The sequence below is a fragment of the Silurus meridionalis genome, chromosome 16 (genome assembly GCF_014805685.1).
Source record: "Silurus meridionalis isolate SWU-2019-XX chromosome 16, ASM1480568v1, whole genome shotgun sequence".
NCBI lineage: Eukaryota > Metazoa > Chordata > Actinopteri > Siluriformes > Siluridae > Silurus > Silurus meridionalis.
The window spans coordinates 6,244,432-6,265,236 of NC_060899.1; the positions used below are offsets into that span (position 1 = coordinate 6,244,432).

At 35.8% G+C, this 20,805-nt stretch overlaps 1 protein-coding gene across 7 annotated transcripts in view; it reads right to left on the reverse strand.

Moving 5' to 3' along the window:
- Positions 1-13,636: 13,636 nt before the first annotated feature.
- si:dkey-178k16.1 (band 4.1-like protein 1) overlaps positions 13,637-20,805 on the reverse strand; it is a 50,692-nt gene continuing 43,523 nt past the window's right edge. For 5 of the 7 annotated variants that reach the window (XM_046869906.1, XM_046869909.1, XM_046869908.1 and 2 more), the window contains 7 exons: positions 19,685-20,074; positions 19,051-19,296; positions 18,598-18,657; positions 17,716-17,805; positions 17,519-17,599; positions 17,303-17,419; positions 13,637-16,236 (listed from right to left, as the gene is read on the reverse strand). In XM_046869906.1, the coding sequence (XP_046725862.1) occupies positions 16,231-16,236; positions 17,303-17,419; positions 17,519-17,599; positions 17,716-17,805; positions 18,598-18,657; positions 19,051-19,296; positions 19,685-20,074 (990 nt within the window). In that variant the 3' untranslated portion in view covers positions 13,637-16,230. Of the gene's footprint in view, positions 16,237-17,302; positions 17,420-17,518; positions 17,600-17,715; positions 17,806-18,597; positions 18,658-19,050; positions 19,297-19,471; positions 19,578-19,684; positions 20,075-20,548; positions 20,600-20,805 lie in introns of those variants that run through there. The other 2 variants (XM_046869910.1, XR_006928178.1) reach the window with 2 other exon arrangements.

The window sequence follows — 20,805 nt, forward strand, 5'->3', positions numbered from 1 at the left end:
ACTGGTGAATCTCTGCTGTTAGTTAGTGTACATATGCCTTTTGTTGTTGAATGTTATGCAATGAACAGGAGGCGAAAGCCGCGCTTGGTAGGAGCAGCAAAAGCATAGAATGAACAACGGCAGGATCGGGGGACTCCGCGGTGCACTTTGGGAAGAAATGCACAGCCGTTGAGAGAGTGCCGGTGGGAAGGCACGTACCGGGATACGCATGAGCAATAACAACGACCGCCGTGAACCAACATATACCACCAATAACGGACGGTGAGAGTGTGGAAGTTCAAATAGGAGCTGGTGATGAGTGGTAAACGAGCATCATATGTGCGCGATTGATGCCGGGAGCTTCAGAGAAAGCGGGCGTGGCAGGTGGACATAAGTACATAAAGAAATTTCAAGCACGTTAATATATTGCCGCCATATTGATTTTCGTTTATCTCGATCATCGGTTATCTCGATGCTTTTTGGCAACCCCCTAGGACATTGACATAACCGGGTTCCACTGTATATATATGGTTATGGTTATATGGTATATATGGTTGAAGACCTACCACTTTCTGAAACACTTTAACCATGGTTACAAAAGATTTGGGGGGATTTAGGTCATCTTTCTCATCAATATTGGGACTCTGGGACATAAAGGAGCTTCACTTTAATTTGGTAATTTAATAATGCCTACTAAAGTTATTTTGATGGACTGCAGGAGCACCATGTGCAGGGCTTTTCTTATGCCCAGGTTCTAGAAAACTCCAAGTTGTGCTCTGGAGTCCCAGCTCAAATAGGAAAATTTGATTGGTATTGTGCTATGAGGCCATTTCTGTGAACATGAAGTATGGTCACTAATGGACTTTAGCATCTTTATAGGACAGTACAGGTGAGAGGGAACAAAAGGCTCATGTCTCGTTGGTGATTAAATTTATCATTAACACAATACCCCTATGGTAATGTTGGCAACTCTAGAATGTAGAATGATTTGTTCGTGTGACAAGCCAGTTCTCTGCATATTCATTTTGAAGGACAGTTTCATTTTCATGAACATTTTCTTTCAGATGGTGCAAGATTTATTCTCTTTATTCTCTTATTCTTCTTCTTTCAGATGTTGCAATTGTGCTAGTGTTCAATGTGTCTTCCAAACTCTATTTTGACACTATGGTGAAAACTTAAGAAAAAGAGTAGTTTCAAAAACCTTCTCCTTGAGAGAACTTTTCTTAACCCCATGCTTGTTTGTTTTCTCACGTTCTTCAACTTTATGTCTCCAGTTAAACAATTGGGTTTACACACCAGGGTCAAACTGTTTTGCCTCTAGCTGCTTTTCTTTACACATCACATTCTCTTTCCATGCAGCTCTTTGTTGCTATTTGGTAACACAGTCACTCTATGAGTCTGCCAATCTTGTTTGCCGTTACTTTTTGTTGCATCAAATTATCAGTCATAAACTGAGTGTTTGCATGGGTCTTACTCAGACAAGCCTCCCTGTGGTGCAACAATAAAAATGTAAAAAAAAACATTATGTATGACTGTTTTACATTAGGATATTGTTTTTTTAATTTCAGAACAAAATTCTGAAATTAACATTTCAGAATTTACTTATTTTTTTTACTTTTTTCATGTAATTGTCTCTGATTGTCCTGTGGATAATTGTCTGTTTTTAGCTCATTCCAAAAATTAATTGAGCTCTTTTTTGGGTTGTCCTATTTCTGTTATAGTATGGTTTGTGTTCATGTTACTGCAAGCACCCTTTCTTCATATCTGCTCTTTTTCATGCAAGAGATCCGAATTAATTTTTTTATTTAATTGAGCAAACTGTATTTCTTCAGTTTCTTCATAACTTTTAAAGTAAGAATCTTTGAGACAATTTGCTTGTCTTTCTCTCCAGACTAATTGTATTTTTTTGCTCTGACAACACTGCATTATGAAAGGGCAACGGCCTCCTTAGGGCCTTGGTTTAAGCTGCATTTATTTTTTTAGTTTTCAGCTCTTGCACCAACTAGTTGATGAAGAAACCCTTTTTCTATCTTTCTTTAAGATTCTTTTTTTAAATTTCACTAATGTGGAAATTGACCTTTGATTTCATCACTTTTTCTGTCTTCATTAGTGAGGTGTTTCATAATATGCCTGTGAAGTACTTGGAAACACTGTGTTGTTTCTTGCTGGAAACTATGAAAGCCCATTTCAGTCGCTGAATAAAAAAAAATAAAAAAAGGTTATTGTGACTTTTCACAAAATCACACAACAAATATAAACTTGTAATTGCAAGAAAAAAGTCTGGATTGCGAGATATAAACTTACAATTGTGCAAAAAAAAAGTCAGAATTGTGAGATATGAAGTTGCAATTGCGAGTTATAAAGTCAAAATTCTGAAGTTTCCAAATTTTCCATTGTCTGTGGTCTTTTTCCTGGAAGACTTTTTTATTCTTTCCCGTCGCTTTATTTATTTTTATCTTTTTGTATATATTGCCACAAGAAATAATAATCTTTTTATTACAAAATCTATAATGAATTAAGATGGTAATGACATTTCATTGTGTTTTTTTGGAGAAAAAGGGCTAGTTGATGGATTTTGCTATCTCTTATTGTAGCTAACATACAATGAACTTTAAAGATGCACTCTTAAAATGCTGCTTATTCAATTAGATGTGCTAATGCTTAGTGATAACACTTTAAACTCTTTATAATGCATTAGGACTAAACATATATTTGGTGAATGTTGATTATTTGGACTTCACTATATTCATATTCTTATCTTAACACATTCATTGCATTACTTGCAGTGCAGCAAATAAAACAATTAATAAATAAAAAACAAAAAAAAAAAAATTAAGAATTGCTCATGCAATCACTGAGCTGTCAGCTATCAACTGATCGTGCACACCACCTATGCCTTTACCCTCCAGTACAGGTCAATCACAGTAATAATCCCTGAATCACAGCAGATTATACCTTCATCCATTCTAAAATTGCTTTCTCTACAGAGATATAAACCCTGCGTACTAATAACAAGATAACAACCTTTCAAATAACTCAGCAGGGGATCTTGACCTCAGAAGTTACCACTTCAGGGTGGTAGTAATGTTCCAGCGAACAGATAGTGATGTATTTTCAGTTAAACACAATTGTGGCAAATGTTGAGACAAAGCTTTTACACTAGATGTCAAAAAACAAACAAAAAAATGCCAACATTTAATTTAATTGTTTAATTAGCCCTGGTTTATATGAAAATACTGGTGAAACTTAATCCAATAGCGTTGCCATTTTAATAAATTTGGAAGTCATGTCGCCCCAAGATGCTAGCAAAATTATAGGTTCCATAAGTTGATACATAGGAATATCTCGTGGTAACCTTTCTTCAGATTTGTTTTGCAGTTTGTTATTTATAGTACATGTTTTCTTTTTATATTGTTTACAGGGCCTAGTAGGAAAGGATGAGCTAGTATATTCCTTTATGATTAAAATTCACAAAGGTGTTTTCAGCATAATATGACCATTGATTTTATTTTCCAACCAAGCAAATGAGTTGGCAATGCATTTAAATAGCAGCCATCAGCAACTCACAATCAGCTTAAAGTCAGGTGTAGACAGTGGAACAGAAAAACATAAAGGGAAGGGGGTCAAAGATCTATCATGACTTTTTGCAGGAGGATCCAAGTGTTAAAAGGATGTTAAGGTCAGTGGAAAAGAAGGATCTGCTAGGTTTTTGACAGATAAAGCCATGAAATAAAACAAGCATCTGTCAAAAAAAAGTGAGAGCCTGAGCAAAGATTAATTTTTTTGGGGCACCTCTTGCCAGTCAAACATTTTTTGAGAACACCTGGCTTTCTTTAAAGGTGGTAAAGAATATGAAAGACAGGCAAAGCATTAAAATGCAATGAACTGTTCCTGAATTTCTGATGCTGTGCATATTACTGATGCATCACTTTTGTCTTTTGTCTGATGCAACACTTTTGTCTTGAAATACATCTGTGAAAGCTGCTTACTGTTAAATTTGGCAAAATCATCTAATATATTTTTTAATAAAAAAGTGGTTTAAATTCTCAGAGAGCTATAATGTCATTATGTCTTTTTAATACTCATGCTCTCATGCAAGAAATTACATACAGCAGGTGGTTCCTGTCATAGTAGTTACAAGTGCAAGACAAATGCATAAAAGGTTCATTAACTGTCCTGCCTGCTGGCCCCTCTCCACTCATAAATAAAATCTTTATATGATTGATTAAATGTATGATTTAAAAAAATTCCAGCCCCAGTATGTGAAACATCTAATTATATCTAGGTAAAAGCAACATTATTTAAGTTGTATAAGAATAGTTAACTAGTATTTAGATAGAACCTCAATAATAAGAGCTTGGGAATGAGAACCTTATGGAAATGTACATTCTTTGTGTTTACATTTTATATAGTTGGGCTCTGCCCCAAGTGCTCCCATGCCACCAATTTATTCTTGAAAAAAGAGCCATATACCTGGAAATTATACTCTGTATAAAGCATTCTTGGTGACATATCTGTTGCTGAATCCAAAAGAACATTTCATTACAGGAAGCATAGCTGCTGTCCTGGAGGGTCTACATTAAGATAAATATGCATTTTTAGTTGGCAGATTTCTCCTTAAAATGACAGGGGTAGCAGTACTTTTATTGCTGTACAAATTAGTTTTCATGTAAACGCCTTGATTTTAGAAAGTATAATAGACCAGTGGCTTAATGAGCTATGGCCTGAGGTTAAAGATAAAGGATAAATGACAGGAGGCTCAGTAATTTAGCTTTTACCTCATTGCAACATGAACACCCTGACAGACATATATTAAAGAAAATCCTGTGGATATGAACCCTGGGTCAGAAGTAACAAGGACAAAGGCCTGCTGCTGCAGATTTACTGTATTCTAAGTTTTAGCTGTAATCATAAAAGTGGGACATAATTAGAGCCGCTTTGGTGGGAACCATATCTAAGTTCTAGCCTATGTCTTTCCTTCCCTGACTATGAGTTCAATTACTTTAGACCCTAGATGGGGTAAAACTATATATACTTTTATTGCAAAAAAATGTAATGATCATTTAAAAGTTTCGGCATTCCATGACACTGTGATAATAGGTGATGATAATAATAATTTACTTAAGTTTACTCAATTTTCAACACCTCTTTTTTTATGTAACATGAGACTTATGATGACAATTTTTGACTCATATTCATATTTGAAGTTTGACTCAGGAAACGTGTCACGAGAGGGTGTTTCCCTAGCGACTGCCCTGCGGGCGGGGTACAATAAGCCACAATAGTAAACCTTCAAGGTGGACGGGGCCAACCCCGTAGCAAACTGTTCCTGCAAGAACTCCAGGACCGGCCAAACCGGGCAGTCGACTGTGTCTACCCGGTGGTACTCACACCACGTGCAGAACATCTGCCATCTGGTGGCATACAACCTGCTCATGGAGGGAGTTCTGAAATGGAGGATGGTCCCAGCTACCTCAGTAGAGAGACCAGCTGCTAGAAACTGTGCCCCCTCAGGGGCCACAGCCATAGCCTCCACAACTCTGGGCGGGGTGAACCAGGGTTCCCCCGGCTTGCGAGAGGAGATCTCTCCTGGGAGCAATTTCCCAAGAAGGTCCCTCGAGGAGGGACAGCAGGTCCGCAAACCACGGTCTGCCTGGCCAACGGTCTGCCTCGGCCATGTCTGCACCATGGCGTCCAGCCTCAGTGGGGCTGGGTGTGAGAGAGAGAGAACCAGAGGGGACAGTGCGAAGTCTCCCAAGTCGCAAAGAGATCTACTTGGGCTCTGTAATACCTCTGCCATATCTGCTTAACCACCTCTGGATGGAGCCTTTATTCCCCGGGCCTCAGCCCTTGCCTCGAAAGGGCGTCTGCTCTCCAATTTAACCGGCCTGGGATGTGAACAGTGAGAGGAGTTTTCTTTGGGACCACAGGAGGATCCGGCGTGCCAGCCTGTACAGGGGGTGAGATCGGAGACCCCCCTTTCGGTTGATGTACTAGACCACCAACGTGTTGTCCACATGGACCAGCACGTGGTGACCTCTCAGGTCTCAGAGGAAGTGTTCGAGTGCCAAAAGCACAGCCATCATCTCCAGCCACTTTATGTGCCATGAACAATGTAGCTCGTCTCACCGACCTTTGGCGGAGTGGCCACTCATGACCGCTCCTCACCCCATGAGGGATGCGTCTGTCATTAGCGTCACATGACGAAGAGCTCGTTTGATAGTATGGAGTGGGCTGCCCCCTCAGGAGAACCCTTTGTCTCTAAACCACCACTGAGGAAAAGCCCTGTCTCTGTCAAGGATCTCCGACAAGGTGAGCCACACATGCCTCTCTGTGGTCACTAAGGCTGCCATCGACCGACCCGTGCCGTGTCTTTGGTGGCCCTAAGGGTTAGGTCAGCCGTGCAACGCAACTCCTTCATATTGTCAGCCCCAGAGCTGAAACCCTCATCCAACTCTTGCAGCAGGTCGGCCTGGTATGTCTGCAACACACTCATAGTGTGGAGGCAGCCTGCGGCCTGGCCTACTGCCACGTAAGCCTCAACCTCTAAGGCCGAAGTGGCTTTAAACGGCCTAGTAGGCAATACTGGAGCGTTCAGCGATGCAACACCTGCCTGGGCCCTGGGCATCTCCCCATAGCCACACTCCTTAAACCCAACTATGTACAGCGTACAGCAACTGTACAGCGAATTTTGCAGGGAGAAAGTACGGGCCGTATATGGGGTCTCCCAAGACCTGGACACCTGGACAAGTATGCAGTAGCCACTTTTAGTAGACTTTTTTATTCTGATGGCAATGAGATGTTCATTGACACAAATACTTACTTTTGAGAGATGAACTAAGGATTTTGGAAAGTACAGGCTTTTGCAAGAAATCCAATGTGTTGTGCTGTTTGCACACGTTGTATTAAAAATGCAATTACTGGTTTGCAAATATTAGGATGATTTGAGAAATGCTCCAAAGCAACTGAGAAAAACTAAAAACCATAAAATTGTATTTACTTCTCATAAATGTGCAGTTTTTTTTTTGCAATATTCTGAGATTTAAACTTGTAAATATTGACTTACAAATGGAAAAGTTAGTTTTAAAATCTAAAATATCCCGTCCCTCACCTTCCAAATATATTTTTTTAATCCCATATTAGCCTTAATACGCTTTCGTATGAGGGCCCTTGTATTTTTCGCAGACATTTTCAAATTTGTTTTCATACTGACCTCTGCTCTTTGGCAAATTATTTGCAAGTATATTCAACATCAAAATACATTTTTGGTTTTTCTGCAGTGTAATATTTGATAAAATTAGAAGGCTTTGGAAAGCAGACGTTAACTGATCAACATGCAAAAAGAGATAAAGGGTTGGATTAACAACAAATATTTTTGCATTAACCAATTAATTCACAATTGCTTTCTGAGATTTTTCATCCATTACATAAATAAACTTTTCATATGTTGTCAACAATAAGTGGAGCACACATTTCCTTGCAATTTTGTCCTTTTTATTTAAGTGTACTGTCAAGAATGGGTCAAAATGTGTTTTATAATTCCAAACAAACAGCAATTATGTTAAAAATGCAATGCATGCATGCTTAGTCAAATATATGTGCACCACTCCACCTTTTGAAGAGACAGAACATACATGAACAGTGTTCCTCAATTTATGGTGCTTTCAGCCTTAATACTCATCTACAATCTGGTTTTACTTGGTAGACAAAAACCTGCAAGTAAACAACATATTTTCTGTTCCTTGTCAATGCTTTCTTTTACTGAATCTATGTGTCATCACCAGCAAAATGGAAACTATCAGGAAAGAGTATTATGTATTAATTGCACATCAATTTAAATTTGCTTATTTATGTACAAATTAAAAATGATCAACAATTTATTTAAGTGGAGAGAAACAAGTTAAAGCTTGAGGCTATTTAAACCTAGAGGCCTAGGGGCAACTGTCCAATCTATGGTAAATCTATCCATGATTGTGTGTTTGTCAATCCATGCAGTCAGCTAACAACTTATAAGTGATAAGGCCTTAAAATTGCTTTTCTGTCTTGCTGCCAGTACATAAACAAAGAGTTCATTCTCAATAAAGTAAGCCACTGGAAAGCAAAATTGCCTGTGTGCCAATGTCAGGCAAAGCAAACTGTCGTACATTACCTGTCAATAGGTGATTATAATGTTTGTGTAAACATCATGGTGTGTGGTAATATTCGGAGAAGTAGACTATGACTAGCACTTTCTTGTTTTCATTTCTGGTTTCCAGTCTTGAGTTAATAAAAATATTAGAATATATTTAAAATGGCTTATTCAATATAACTATATAACATGATAGCACAAAAGAAAAAATAGGGCTTAAGATCCCAATGCCACATTGCTTTGGAAGATGTATATGTATGGTATTATTGTGACCTGCAGTGCAGGTAGTAATCTAGCACAGTTCGGTATGATTCTAAAACCGTGTTGAGTTAAAATGAATACATTATAAAGAAGTGTGCTGTGGTGGCATCCAATTAATCAGCTCACATTCACTTTAACACTGACTGGGTATTAGGAGATCAGCATGGGTGCAGGGCCATGACATTTTCCTAATGATATAGGCCACGCTTATTTTTCTTTCGTACAAAAAATACCAGGTGCTTGAAAATAAAGGTACTTATATCGGCTAATAACATTTCTATAAAAGCAATACATTTGAACTGCTATTAATATGATATTGCATGCCTAATGGCAAATTAAGTACATTTAGTATCCACAAATGATTTTTTTTTATTTAATTTTTGATCAATTAAAAGAAAAAGACTTTTACTTGTCAAGTCAAGTCAAGTTTATTTGTATAGCGCTTTTCACAACAGACATTGTCTCAAAGCAGCTTTACACAAATCAACAGTGATGGTGAATGGTGTGAATTTGTCCCTGATGAGCAAGCCGTGGCGACTGTGGCAAGGAAAAACTCCCTTAGATGTTATGAGGAAGAAACCTTGAGAGAAACCAGACTCAAAAGGGGAACCCATCCTCATCTGGGTGACATCAAGAGTTTGATCATAAATCTGAACATACATTGTCACATACATTACAACACAGTGAAATTCTTTTTGCACATATTCCAGCTTGCCAGCTTGCTCTGGGTTCAGAGACTGGGCTCAGCCATGAAACAGCGACCCTGGGCACCAACAGTGGCAGCTTGGTTATGCTGAAGCCTGAACTCCTAACTCTCCAATCAGTAACCCAGAGCCTTAACTATTAAGCTACCAAAATAAATAAATGTAGTAAATGTGTTTGATACTATTTTTTGTCAAACGTTGCCTCTCTAAAACTGTCCAGTCGCATATGTAGACAGTTTCAATATGTCTCATTATTTACAATCACTATTTTACTTTGACTTTATGATGTTTTAAGCACTCTGGATGGAACAATTTTTTTTTGTGGTTAATCTGAGGTTTGTGGAACAGGCATTCATTTTGATTATGAAAGCACAATGGCATCTAGTGGTGCTAAGAGTGTAGTGCCTAATGTAATGATTAGTACGTTTTTTAAAGAAAAGTGTCATTCATGTTTGATTGTGAAATGAGATGTGGGTGTAAAAATGCATCAGTATTTTTTAATTTGTATTATGTATTATGTATTATTGTTTTCAACCAAACAAAAATGACTCAAAGTAAACCTCTTTTAAAGCCTTTATTGTGAATGTATTTAGTTACCAAAATTACTAATACATTTCAATACATAATTAAAAAAAACATAAATAGCATTTCATCCTACTAATGTATGTTGTTTTTTGATAGACCAACATTAATAAAATAATAATAATAATAATAATAATAATAATAATAATAATAATAATAGTGAGTGAAATACTGGCAAAATGCTTACCATTCTTAATCTCATTATTAACTGTTTTAATGTCTACTAGATACAAATACAAATAAAAAAATGTGCATAGATTATGTACTAAATGTTAAGAAAAAAAAAAAAAGGTTGCTGATTTTCTTTTTGGTAAATTCTTATTTTTTCGGAGCATAATTATTGCAAATTATGACAAATCTTCACTCTACTAAATGTGTGAGACATTTGGCATTAATGTAATGAGATTTACCCTCAAGTCCTGTTTGTCTGCTTAGTTAATTTTGTTTGCAGATTATAGATAAAACACAAGGTATGTGTTTTTCCTGCCTAATTTCAATATGATCCAATTTCAAAAAGATTGGGGAAAAGTTTTTGGAGATTGGAGCGGAAAAAAAATTAGTTGCTGGATTTTAACTTGGTCGACTTCCTATTTCCTATTTGGCAGATCATTAATTCCATGATTAAGAAAAAGAAGAATCATGATTGTGGCTTTTGTGACTTTGTCCCCTGGGAAAATTTTATATTTACAGCCACAGCTATTCATTGTAAACCCAACTTTAGATTATTCTAACAGTTTTGTAGTCTCTGTATCTCATCTGTTTTGTAGTTGTTTATTGTTGAATTATTGTTTTGAAATAAAAAATAAATTATAATAATGCAGTTCAAAAGTGTTTTTGTTAGGGATCAAGTAGCGACAATGATTGCAGCAGTCAGAGAAACTGTAGTATTTACTATTGTGTGAATTGTAGTGCCACCTAGTGGAAAGTTGAACAAATACTTCAAGTCACTAAATGACAGTCTGTCACACTGTTGCCCTAATCTCCTGTTTGGTGCCATTTATGTATGCATAAGTCCATCATATAAAAATAAAATCCAGATTTTTTACTTCACATTACCTCACACTTTTTATTTTATGTGACCAAATACTATTTGTTGCTTCAGATTCTGGTTTAATGAGCTACATAAATCTCAGCTGTGAAAAAAAGTACACATATAAAACATTATTATTACTACTTAATGCTTTGCTCACTAAACAGCAGGCAAAAGATCAGCCAAGAAATACAGTGAGATACATAATATTTCTGTAAATGGAACATGTTTAGAGAGCGCCCTCAACTGTAATCCAATGCTACTGCAGATCCACTAATAACGTCTAACTCACTAACATACTTTTTCAATTAATATAAATATGAGACATTAAACTAATAATTTACATCATCCTGACCTCTGGTCCCTTTGATATATGCATATGAGAATGAGTGTGTGTGTGTGTGTGTGTGTGTGTGTGTGTGTGTGTGTGTGTGTGTGTGTGTGTGTGTGTGTGTGTGTGAGAGAGAGAGAGAGAGAGAGAGAGAGAGAGAGAGAGATTTAAACTGAGAACAGCAGAGAAAATGTTAGGCCCAAATCGACCCATTAATTGATTGATTACTTATGTATGTTTATTTTATACAGTTAACTGTCAATAGATGAAGAGAAAAACACATGCACAGAGAGACACATGCACTCTTGAGATGCTTGTATTCTCCAATTGAGAAATCTTATTAACATTTTTTGCATGATTATACTTCTTCTCATTATTATTATTATTATTATTATTATTATTAGTAGTAGTAGTAGTAGTAGTAGTAGTAGTAGTAGTAGTGGTAGTAGAAATAGTCAAAGTCTTTAAGCATCAACATCATAAATCCAGTAGAGGTGGACACCAGGGGCCAAATGAGTGACTTTTATTAATGCTAAATAGGTTGTATTTAAGATACATTTACGATTTTCCACCATAACATAATTAAAAGGGTAAATGCCAGTTCAATTGTATTTGTATATGACTTTTAACAATGGACATTGTCCCAGACCAGCTTTAATAAATTAAATATAAGTACATTTATAAATGCCATATAATTTCATCCTTATAAGTTCATCTCTATTGAGTGCGACAGTGAAATGGAAAAAAACTCAGTAAGATTGCTTGAGGAAAAAACCTTAAGAGGAACTAGACTTGGAAGGGAACCTACAAAGGTTCTATAAGATGGTTCCTAAAAAAAAGGCCCGGAGGCCTGACAATGGATCTCAACAAAACAATGCAAAAAAAAAAAATTTTATTAAAAAGAAAAAAAAGATATCACATACCTTTATCATGTTTTCCTTTGTTTAAGAGGAAAGTATATAAAGCAATCTTTTTAATATCTATACTTCTTTATTTTATATTTAAAAGCATCCATTTTTGATATCTGGTAAAATCCCTGATACAGAAAGATGGTTTACTGGTCACTGGATACTGTGTTGTTAAATTGGTAGTGTTACCAGTTTTGGCTTATTTCAACTATTTAAAAGTCTCAGATATATTTGGATTCAAATAAACCCAAACTCTGTCCTTTTTTTTCCCCGCCCATTTATAGACAAAACTTTATCATAATTTATCACTTTGTTCAGATTCAGGGTTGTTGTTTATTTTAATCTTTAAACTGGGAATTTCACATGATAAGCACTTACATTCCTGACACTATAACTAATGATTTCTTCTGAGTTTCAGATGTACAGTACATAAACTGGTAAATAATTAAAATGAGTGTGATTTTGATCTACATGATGATCATCACTGTACATGCACAAAAGTCATATGGATGTTTTTTTGTTTTGTTACACAAAATGACTCCAGCTTCTGATCACTGTAGTTTTTTAACATCTTGTAATGGTGTTCTAGATGTTGGTGTAATGTCTACAAAGTGTGTAATTTTTAATGTTGATGTCTGATGTAGCATAAATGTTCTCATCCAACAAAGGCTGAAACCAACAAAACGCTGCATCTGTGTTTATTAATACTTAATTGTTTTTACTAGGTATTAGCACCTTGCATTAAGTGGGCACATTATGCACCGTCCATACAGTTGCCCAGCATTATCTGACTTCATACAATAGTATTTAAAAAAGCAGTATTTTTTTTTTTATTAAACACGGTAACATGCTTGAGATAAATTAAACATTTTCATTCACGTTCTGAAATTGTGTTCAAAGTATGTGACATTTTATATATATATATATATATATATATCACATACAGTACAGACCAAAAGTTTGGACACACCTTCTCATTCAAAGAGTTTTCTTTATTTTCATGACTATGAAAATTGTAGATTCACACTGAAGGCATCAAAACTATGAATTAACACATGTGGAATTATATACATAACAAAAAAGTGTGAAACAACTGAAAATATGTCATATTGTAGGTTCTTCAAAGTAGCCACCTTTTGCTTAGATTACTGCTTTGCACACTCTTGGCATTCTCTTGATGCCTACTTTGAAGAACCTACAATATGACATATTTTCAGTTCACTTTTTTGTTATGTATATAGTTCCACATGTGTTAATTCATAGTTTTGATGCCTTCAGTGTGAATCTACAATTTTTATAGTCATGAAAATAAAGAAAACTCTTTGAATGAGAAGGTGTGTCCAAACTTTTGGTCTGTACTGTATATATTATATATAAACTTTTAGTCTGTAATGTATATATAATATATATATATACAGTACAGACCAAAAGTTTGGACACAGAAGGTGTGTCCAAACTTTTGGTCTGTACTGTACTTTGAAAAATTTTTTTTTGTTTTACAATTTTCAGTGTGATTGTTAGAAAGTTTCTGCACACTGATTGTACTGATTGATTGTAGTTGATCTGAACACTCTTGTGAAGCATAGTGTTTATATGAGTCCCCTTTTGGTTCATGATGATCTGTCTACGATCTTTGTTTTAGTTTTTATTTTTTGTAAAGAAAGCCAGACACTGCTGCTGGATGGTAAAGGAACACTGATTTATGACACCACATGGCATTAATTGGCCAATTTATTTCATGTAGACCACTGTACAGCAAACACAGGAAACCAAGCAGTAGGAATTACAGAGTACAATTGTAAATGCAAAAAGAGCAGATCATATGCAGAGATGCAGAGCTGTATTCATCAATGAGGTGCTCTGCCTCTGTCTGTTAACAGATGACCTCCATGGCACATGATTAATAATTATTAGAAAAGGTAGAATGAGGTTATGAACCCTGAACTGGCATCGGAAGCGGCATCTGCACAATAGATGCCACCGGCTCTTTACCAAATCAACTCACTTTGTTCTCATTAACCCATCCTCAGTACAGGAAATGGAAGAGAAAACTACTATAAAACTAACAAGCAGGATATCTTATAGATAGAGTTAGCACACTGCTAAATCATTCATAAGCTTATGTTAGAGGACTTGTTTTGAGATGAAAGTCCGGGTTACAAAGCTGATGAATGGCTTGGAATGAAGTTAGCAGCTTTCCATGGCACTTTTGTACTCTTATGAAGAAAATCGGGGGGTGGTTTTCCAGCCATGACTTTTTAAATTTTTTTTGTTTAGTGGTGTTGGGGGTGGTCTGGGTGGGGGTTAAATGGCAGGAAACATCCAAATTGCCGAATGTTAAAACTATAGTTCAGTGTAGGCTGCAATGCTTAATGCTATTCTATTTATTTATAAAAAAAAATTCAAATCAAATTGAAGACAATGCTCAGCAATTCAGAGAATTCAAGAAATCAGAACTATCTTTGTTTAAAAAAATAATAAATGGTTTATTTTGGTTCCGTTTTCTAATTAAAAGGTAACATAATTTAAAAAAGCTTTATTTAATTAGATCTAAATCTAAAGATCTAAATCTAGGAAGTTGAATAGCAGGAAATCCCTCTTTTCTTCTAGGATTATGATATTAAAATCTTCACCTTATCTGGAAAACCACTCCACTTAAGTCTGTAAATGTACTGCCTAAATGTTTGAATGCTCTAATTCTACCCATGACATCTTCAAGTTGAGAAAGGTGTGCCTAGATAAAACATTCACATGGTACAGTTCTTTGTTAAAGGTCCATAACACAATCCTCTACAAATCACTTTCAGCTTTCTAATGAAAATCAGAGCATGAGATCCGTTGTCCTTACACAGTATCCCCAAGTATCATTTTTAAAGCACAGTAATGCAGGTACCATTTAAGGCCCATTCACCTATAAAACACTACAACAGACAAATCTGCATCCATTCTTTTGGCTGTTTCCAGCACTAGTGTTACAGAGGGAAGAATTTAAGGAGAATCACTGCACAAAACGTCCACTGAAAAAAAGTGAAAAGAACGCTCATGACATCCACCACAGAGTAACCAATCATTATACTGAAACACTGTAAAATGTAAAGACATTTCTTTGTTGGACATGGTCAATTAGCATGGACGTTTTTTCTTTTCTTTTTTTTTTTTTAAGTATAAAGAAAAAGAGTGAGAGTTAAGTTAAATTGAAAAAAGCTAAATATCTGTATTTTCTTTAGTTTTTTTCTTCTTCTAAAAAGTAGTGGAACTAGTAATTGGGCAGTTTGTCATGCATATGACACAATTGTTCAACACACATTCTGCTTTGCTAGCATCGGGTTCTATCTAGGCCTTGACATCTTTTTCTTTGTTTAAAATATCTATAGAAAACAAAATATCATTGGTTCTTCAGTTCCTGTGCAAAACCATCTGTATAAAGATGTTCATATTACATTATTACCAGATTGTGTAAAGCCTGATTAGAGAGAAGTGGTGGGAATTTTGGATTTTTGGATTTTTTTTCACCTTAGTCATTAGCACCATATTTGTAAAATGTACATTTTTGTAACTTGAATCAGAGAAGATTAATTAAGGGGGTTTCCAAATAGAGCCAAATAGAAATTACGTACAACATAACACTTTCCATGAAAAAGACCCTATAGAGATTCTTATAGAGTGCTTACAGAGTGTAACAATGGTTATCTTCGTTTTATGTTGAGTATTTGTATCATCTTGTTTCAAAGCTGTTTTTTTTTGTTTTATTTTCTCTTTTGGCAGAGATCCATGGCTTCTCAGAAGCGTTTTAATTTAATAACTGGCACGTGTTGTTGTCCTTGTGTCCAGAAATCTGTCCATGCCCAGTCAACACCATATGTGCCTATATGATGAGTGCACTGATCCTCTCTAGTTGGTCTGATGGTAGGCATCTTTTAGATATGTTGACTTACATTTGACTATAGTCACATTGCTTATCCAATAGATTTCCTTACACCAAGAGAAATTGTTAGTCTCAAATAGTTCAGTAGTCCAGCATGGCATGCACAATGCCACTTTTGGTGCCTGTTGTATTTGAGAACCAAACTGAGAAAGGTTTTCTTATTCAGGATGACCATATTAAATGTCAGAACAGGCAGATGGGTCCACAGATGTGAGATTTGAATTGTGACAAGAAGGATGTATATCTGTATGCTATCATGGATGTGCTGGATCCTGTGGGTTAGGATTGATGGGTGCTGGATAGTGGGCGTCCATGATCCACTGTCAGTGGGTGGTTTAAAATACAGTACTTCTCCTGTGAACAGTTCTGACAGCCTTAGAGATCAGGACTAAAAAGGGAAAAATAATAATATATTATTATCAACTTACAACAACATCAAATGCAATGATTAAAGCCTTAACACAATTGCCAGCTTGCATGTGATCTTAGAATCTCTAAAATCCTGAGTTTGTGTTGCTAAATAATGTATCTTCTAACCTGAAATGGCACAGAAATAATATGTGAACAGAAATGACCTGTCTAAGCGTAAGCTATATATTAAATTCTATACAACTTTATATGCTTCTGTGAGACCTGCCAAGCTCAGTTTGCTTGTATAATTATGGTGATTTGCATCTTATGCTGGACATAAACCTTTTTTTTTTTTTTTTTTTTATACCTTTTGTTCTTAGGTGCTATTTTTGTGTTCAAAACAAGTCTTTGCTCATGTGGGTGGAGCAAAACTGCAGAGGATGTGACAGTTCAAATCTGAAAGAGCTGTGGTATTTGTTTGGTCTATAATTAATAAGAGTACTGTTAAAAGGTATAGAATGAAATACACAAAATGAATAGATTGCAGAATATATAATATCTGGGTTTTGTACAACCTGTTATTTGTTGATGTTTATTAATTAATTTAGTATTTACGTCAAGCGCTTATAATCACCAATATGCCTAAAGCTCTAGTTTTCTGATCAGAAAATAAGACAGACAACACAATTTAGTCAGTATGTAGGTAATTATCCATAATTCAAATGTTAAAATAAGGTGAACAACAGGGCAAGTTTTAAAAGCATCTTTTTACTTGGGGGAAAATGTGCACAATTTGGAAAGTCCCACTGTGCTGGCGGATTTTGGATGTCACAGCTATTACTGCATTGCTACCTTCTACGCAGAAGGCCAGAATTTCAGTTCTGACCTCGAAAATAGCATATGATTGCAAATGAAAGTATAATACAGCTAAACAAATTAACAGTATTCCAGCGTTTTATCAAAAAATGGTGCTTGTGTCGGCATGAAAGGAGCCCCACATGTGAAAAAGCAGAATTAGAAATAATTTGATGTAAAACCCTAAGAATTGATTTTCACAGAGGAGAGGATTATTTGGGCTCTTAGGGACGGATTAGGACAAATACCTTGAACTGCTCATGTGTATCTTGTGTGGAAGATTCTGTTTCCCTGACAACTATGGCCTTGGTTACCAACATGTCAGGATGCTGCTGCTTGGCTTCTTTTATTGCCATGGCAAGTGCCTGCAAAAAAAGAAACTCTCATTTCAACAGAATACAGAGATTAAACAACACTTATCATGTTTTCAGCACCTTCCTGTTACACTCGTTTGCTGAACTTACTTGATCTTGATCAACATCATCATCTCCAGTAATGATAATCCTCTTCTCAATCCTTGTCTCAGAGTATCCTCCTTTTACCGTCTATAAACAAACATTGTTAAATCAGAATACTCACTCATTATTGAAAAAAATCTATTTTAGTATCATATGTGATGTAAGATATGTGGGGCTTTTTTTTTTAGCTGTAGTGCTGTTACTTTGGTGACATGCGTTGTGGCTGATGTCACATTCTCTGTTACAAATATTGGAGATCCAGATCCCTCTCTGGCCAAAGATCCAAAACTCACCTGCAAAAGAAAAGAAAAGAAAAGAAAAGAAAAGAAAAGAAAAGAAAAGAAAAGAAAAGAAAAGAAAAGAAAAGAAAAGAAAAGAAAAGAAAAGAAAAGAAAAGAAAAGACAAAGGTTGAAATGATCATACCTATTAAAACATAACTCTATTTTAAATATTTTGTCACAGATTTACAGGTTGTTGTTTTTTTAGACATTAGATATATATTTTTCAAGCACAGCTGCTATTGTTGGGGTGAGAAATTAATGTACAGGTGGTTCTGAATAGGCAGAACAGAAGGTGATTAAATCTAATTAAATCTGGTATAGCAATGAGAATTGTTACTATACATGAAAAAGTATAAGAAGAAATTAGTGTCATGTGCCAACAATCAATGTGTTTTTACACACAGAACATGTTAAAAAAAGAATATAATTTTAAACACTGATAAATAGAAACTGTATATTTTTTCTTAGTAGTCATCAATCAGAAAAAGAAAATGTATGAGAAATTTAGGGTTAGGGTTCATAAATTCATAAATCAATAGAGCATATCTTTGTACTGAGTTAAAAAAAAAATCTGAATGCATATCCTACTAAATTGTTTTTAACCAAAGTTTTTTAACCAAACCACTTTTACCCAGATGACAAATTGACAAAAATATAAAAAATGTCTTTGCCACAACAAAACACCTTAATACCATGTTCTTGCGTTTTTAATTTTACATCACGGTTATGTAAAAGTCCTCGGTCATTCATTCCAAGCACAAATATAATTATAATAATTATAATAATCATAATTATATACTTACAGGAGAGACCCTCTCTGCCATTGAGAATTGGGCTTCAGGAAGACCGCTCATACCATGATCCTATAACAGAAAAACACTTAAATATTCCATCCTTGAAAAGCTTACAAATATCAGTATTATATGCCAATTAGGGAACAATATTATATAATATATTCCTACAATTAGAAGTTCATTACTCTATATACCAAGATAATAAAAGTAAACCTAAAAAGTGTTGCCCATGTTATCACCTTGTATTAGCTGATAACATTGGCAACACTTTTTAGGTTTACTTTTATTTTCTTCACTGTACTGTTTACAAGAAACGACATTTTATATTCTGTACTTAATAGCCAAACCTCCTGGTGTTATCTTGTTACAATGTTTAAACTAGTGTTACAGTGTCATAGTGTTATATAAGAGTTAACACTTTTAAAAACCTTGTTTGCATTACATCATATAAAGTAATTGTACCTGGTCTGCTATCTCCATAATGGTTGTGGTAACCTCTGACCCATTCGGCTGTGTCTCAATCTTGACTTCTGTTTTTCTTAGAGCTTGAGAGGCAATGATGTCACTGCTCTCTCGGCTATGGAGAGGTAAAGATGCTGTTTCTGAACCGTCTTGTCTTATTGACTGCATATGAACAAACTCTGCAGATTCCTTTTTTAAAGCCTGGGCAGCCTTCACTGACCGTGGAGCTTTTTTTGGCACAAAAGGCTTGAAAGCGAAAACAAGAGACAGTAACAAAACGTCAAGTCCTCACTAGGACCAAGGTAGAAGGTGAATGTCAGCCAAAGTTTACTTCGCAGCATAAAAATGAGGCATGGTTCAAAAGAAAAGGAGAAGAAGCCATGATAAACACAACTGAATTTCAAAATTAAAGAAACCAGACCTGGACAGACTGATATTCGATTATGGAAGACAGCATCATATGGAACAGAATGAGAATCAATCATGAACTGAAATTCCCAAGTAAATTCATGCTTTGGTTTGATGCCCTGTAGGATGCAAAAGAAATTAAAATGAAGTGATCGAAGACATTACGGCATCTGTCTAACAGGCTGTGATGTAGCTCCTATGCTAGTAAAGAAAAAGGACTACCTACCTCAGGTTTACGATGCTCCACAGGCCTCTGTTCTATGATGGGTTTCGTTTCTTCCACCGATCTTAATAGTTCTGCCGGTTTCTCCTGGGGAATGATGATGGGTTCGGACCCTAGCATGAAAGCTGGATGTGCTGGCCGGTCTGAAACACAAAGTTCAGGTGAGAGGTCCCTCTCTCCTAACTCCGTCATTCCTCTGGAGAACTCCTCCATCCCTGTTTGAAGGTCCATGAGGACAGTGAAGTCCACCTCGGCCTCTAAACTGGAAGTGGAGCTAACCGTGATGCTGGAGCATTTGCGTTCAATGCCTAGGTGTGTCTCCTTGAGATACAGATTGTCTGGATCAGGGTCATCCTCAGAAACAGATCCCAGACGCCGCTCCCATGGCTCTCTCTATAAAACAGAGGAGAAGTAGAACTAGAACGTAGAAGTAGAAAGAAAAAGTAGATTCTATACGTATATACATATCTCTAAAAGAAATAACTGAGACAAATGTATGCATGCATTATTTCTTACTCCATTAACAGAATTTTTTTTTTTTGCAGAAATCGTTGGATTTAACATTGTCAGAGGTATCAATTAACGGAAAAGTCTTAGCTCATTGGTCATTCTGTAAAGCTTAGTAGCCGTTATTATGAAGGAACATGATTACATGCAGTAAAACAAAAGTTACTTGCCCCATAGTTTCATCAAAGATAATGGGACAAATTACATTTTGTGATTATAAAGGGACTTTTGGGAGCCATGGATGTGAATGCATGCTATTAATGATAACAAAAAATGGGCCCAAATAGCTTGACACTGAGCTTAAACGTATGGAATAGCATGATGCTGCAAATAGGTAAGATGAGTGGAAAAATGAGGCACCTGGATTTCCTCCTGAGGTTCCGCATGAATTGCTGGGGTGGGAAGGGTTTCCTGGTGAGATTAAATAATAGGAAAAGGAGTCCAAGTTAGAGCAATGAGGTTTCAGTCAAAAGGGCTGGACGGCATAATGGACCTGAATCAATTAATGTGTATAAGCATGTCCCAGCTATGCACAATTATTTGGTCAAGTTTAAAAAAATTGACCTGAATTAAAAAAAGTAACTGGATAATTTTATAACATTCATCATAATACGTTG